The sequence below is a fragment of the Papilio polytes genome, unplaced genomic scaffold (genome assembly GCF_000836215.1).
Source record: "Papilio polytes unplaced genomic scaffold, Ppol_1.0 DF823923.1, whole genome shotgun sequence".
Classification (NCBI taxonomy): Eukaryota; Metazoa; Arthropoda; class Insecta; order Lepidoptera; family Papilionidae; genus Papilio; species Papilio polytes.
In genome coordinates, this window is record NW_013525281.1 from 2539564 (window position 1) to 2541355 (window position 1792).

Genomic DNA, 1792 nt, shown 5'->3' on the forward strand with positions numbered 1-1792 from the left:
CGAGACACACTCATATTTATTATCTATACTATTATAATTATAAATGCGAAAGTTTAGATGGATGTTTGTTAGAGTTTGTAGCACGTTTATAGAACGGATCTCGATGAAATTTGCCATAGATGTAGAGAATAATCTTGAAGAACACAGTCACACTACTATTCTATCTATTTTCAAGTTATTTGATTTACGATTGAATAAATAAATTATTAATTAAAATAGAATGTGTTTGAACTTATGCCATTTTGTGACAGCACATCTCTCACGCCCAAAATAATCAGTAAAACAGTATCTATACAATTATATATCTTAATCTGCATTTTAGAGTTGAAAAATAATATTTTTGTAATATGTAATAAATTTGAACATGATTTGAACCATGATCTAGTCATTGGATTGTAAAGTTAGGCAAGGAGCGAGTACTATTAAATTTTACATTTATCAATATTCCCCCTCCATTCTATCCACGCTCATGAACAAATAAATTGAATCTTACTCGGATCGAAGAAGACGATGGCCTTGAGGCAGGCGAACTCCGTGTCGTCGATGTCGATCTCCCGCAGCGGCTTCACGATCTCGTCCATGACGCGCATGCCGATCATACTGATGTCGATGTCCATGCGACCGTCTGCAACACAATTAACACTTCAACTGCCGCACTTAGAATAAATTCTTATAAAAAATCTACATTAAAAGTATGCTTTATACCAATTAATAACTCTTGAGTACATCATAGTCGTAGCAACTTATTAAAGCCATATTTTAGTACACCGATATGGGAAGGAATAGTGTTTGAAATATGATTGCACTGTATACTAAACTGCTTGACAAAATTAGTGGAATTAGAACGTTTTTGTCTATAACATATTCAAAGTATATATATATCTCTCTATAACCTACATGCGACAGAAGACTTTTTAAAGCGGGCGCAAAGCTTTGACTAAACTATCACACAACTGATTTTTTCGCAGCCTTCAAATGGTTAAGTGCACAACTAAAAATCGAGTTGTGTGCACTCCATATACACTCAGAGGAATCAAAACGAGACTAAACAGTTGTGCGATAGTTTAGTCAAAGATGTTCGCGTGCTCTTAATCTGACAGCAACAATGTTAATGACATAAATCAGCACCAATCATCATGATATCGAAGGCGGACAGTTGACGCGACGCGAGGTTGCATAGCGAACTGACGAGCCAAATCTATTAAAGTACCATATTACATATACTAAATATATAGTACGTTTGTGATGATTTGATTTTATTCTGATCTGCCAACGTGATTTGTGGGCGGTTGAGGCACGCCCCGTCCATAGGCACCTCCCCAAACTAAAAGATTGTCAAAAGTTAAGACGATTTTTTAGATTAAATATTTATTATACTTGGTCAAGTTTTATATTCCAAACACGTCATATATTTATAGCCACAAGTGTCGTGGTAACAGATTTGTAGTTACACATTTATTACTTTTTATTTTTGATGTGTACTGGAAGCATACACCTCCGATAATACATGTTACCGACTATTTTAGTATTGCCATAATTCTGTTCAATCGTGCATTAGTATTACTATATAATTTATTGTATAACATAAAATATAAATATGTAGATTATAATTTAAAAGTAATGATATGAAATGACTAATAAAAATGTCATGCTCGCATGTGCTGGGTTAAATATTTAAGTTATTTAAATTGTAACTCGATTTTAATACACTACACAACACATTACAGTACTGGTAACCTAAATTAGATTTTGTACTTGTCATAAAATTAGTTATCTATCATACTTCATACTA

The 1792-nt window shown here is 33.3% G+C and overlaps 1 protein-coding gene across 1 annotated transcript in view; it reads right to left on the reverse strand.

Annotated features, from left to right (window-relative positions):
• The window catches only part of LOC106102085 (transcription factor HNF-4 homolog), a 13126-nt gene that overhangs the window by 2975 nt on the left and 8359 nt on the right, over positions 1-1792 (reverse strand). Inside the window, exons 6-7 of the mRNA XM_013281493.1 lie at positions 1239-1324; positions 474-642 (exon numbers count right to left, since the gene is read on the reverse strand). Of these exons, the coding sequence (XP_013136947.1) occupies positions 474-642; positions 1239-1324 (255 nt within the window). The remainder of the gene's footprint in view (positions 1-473; positions 643-1238; positions 1325-1792) is intronic.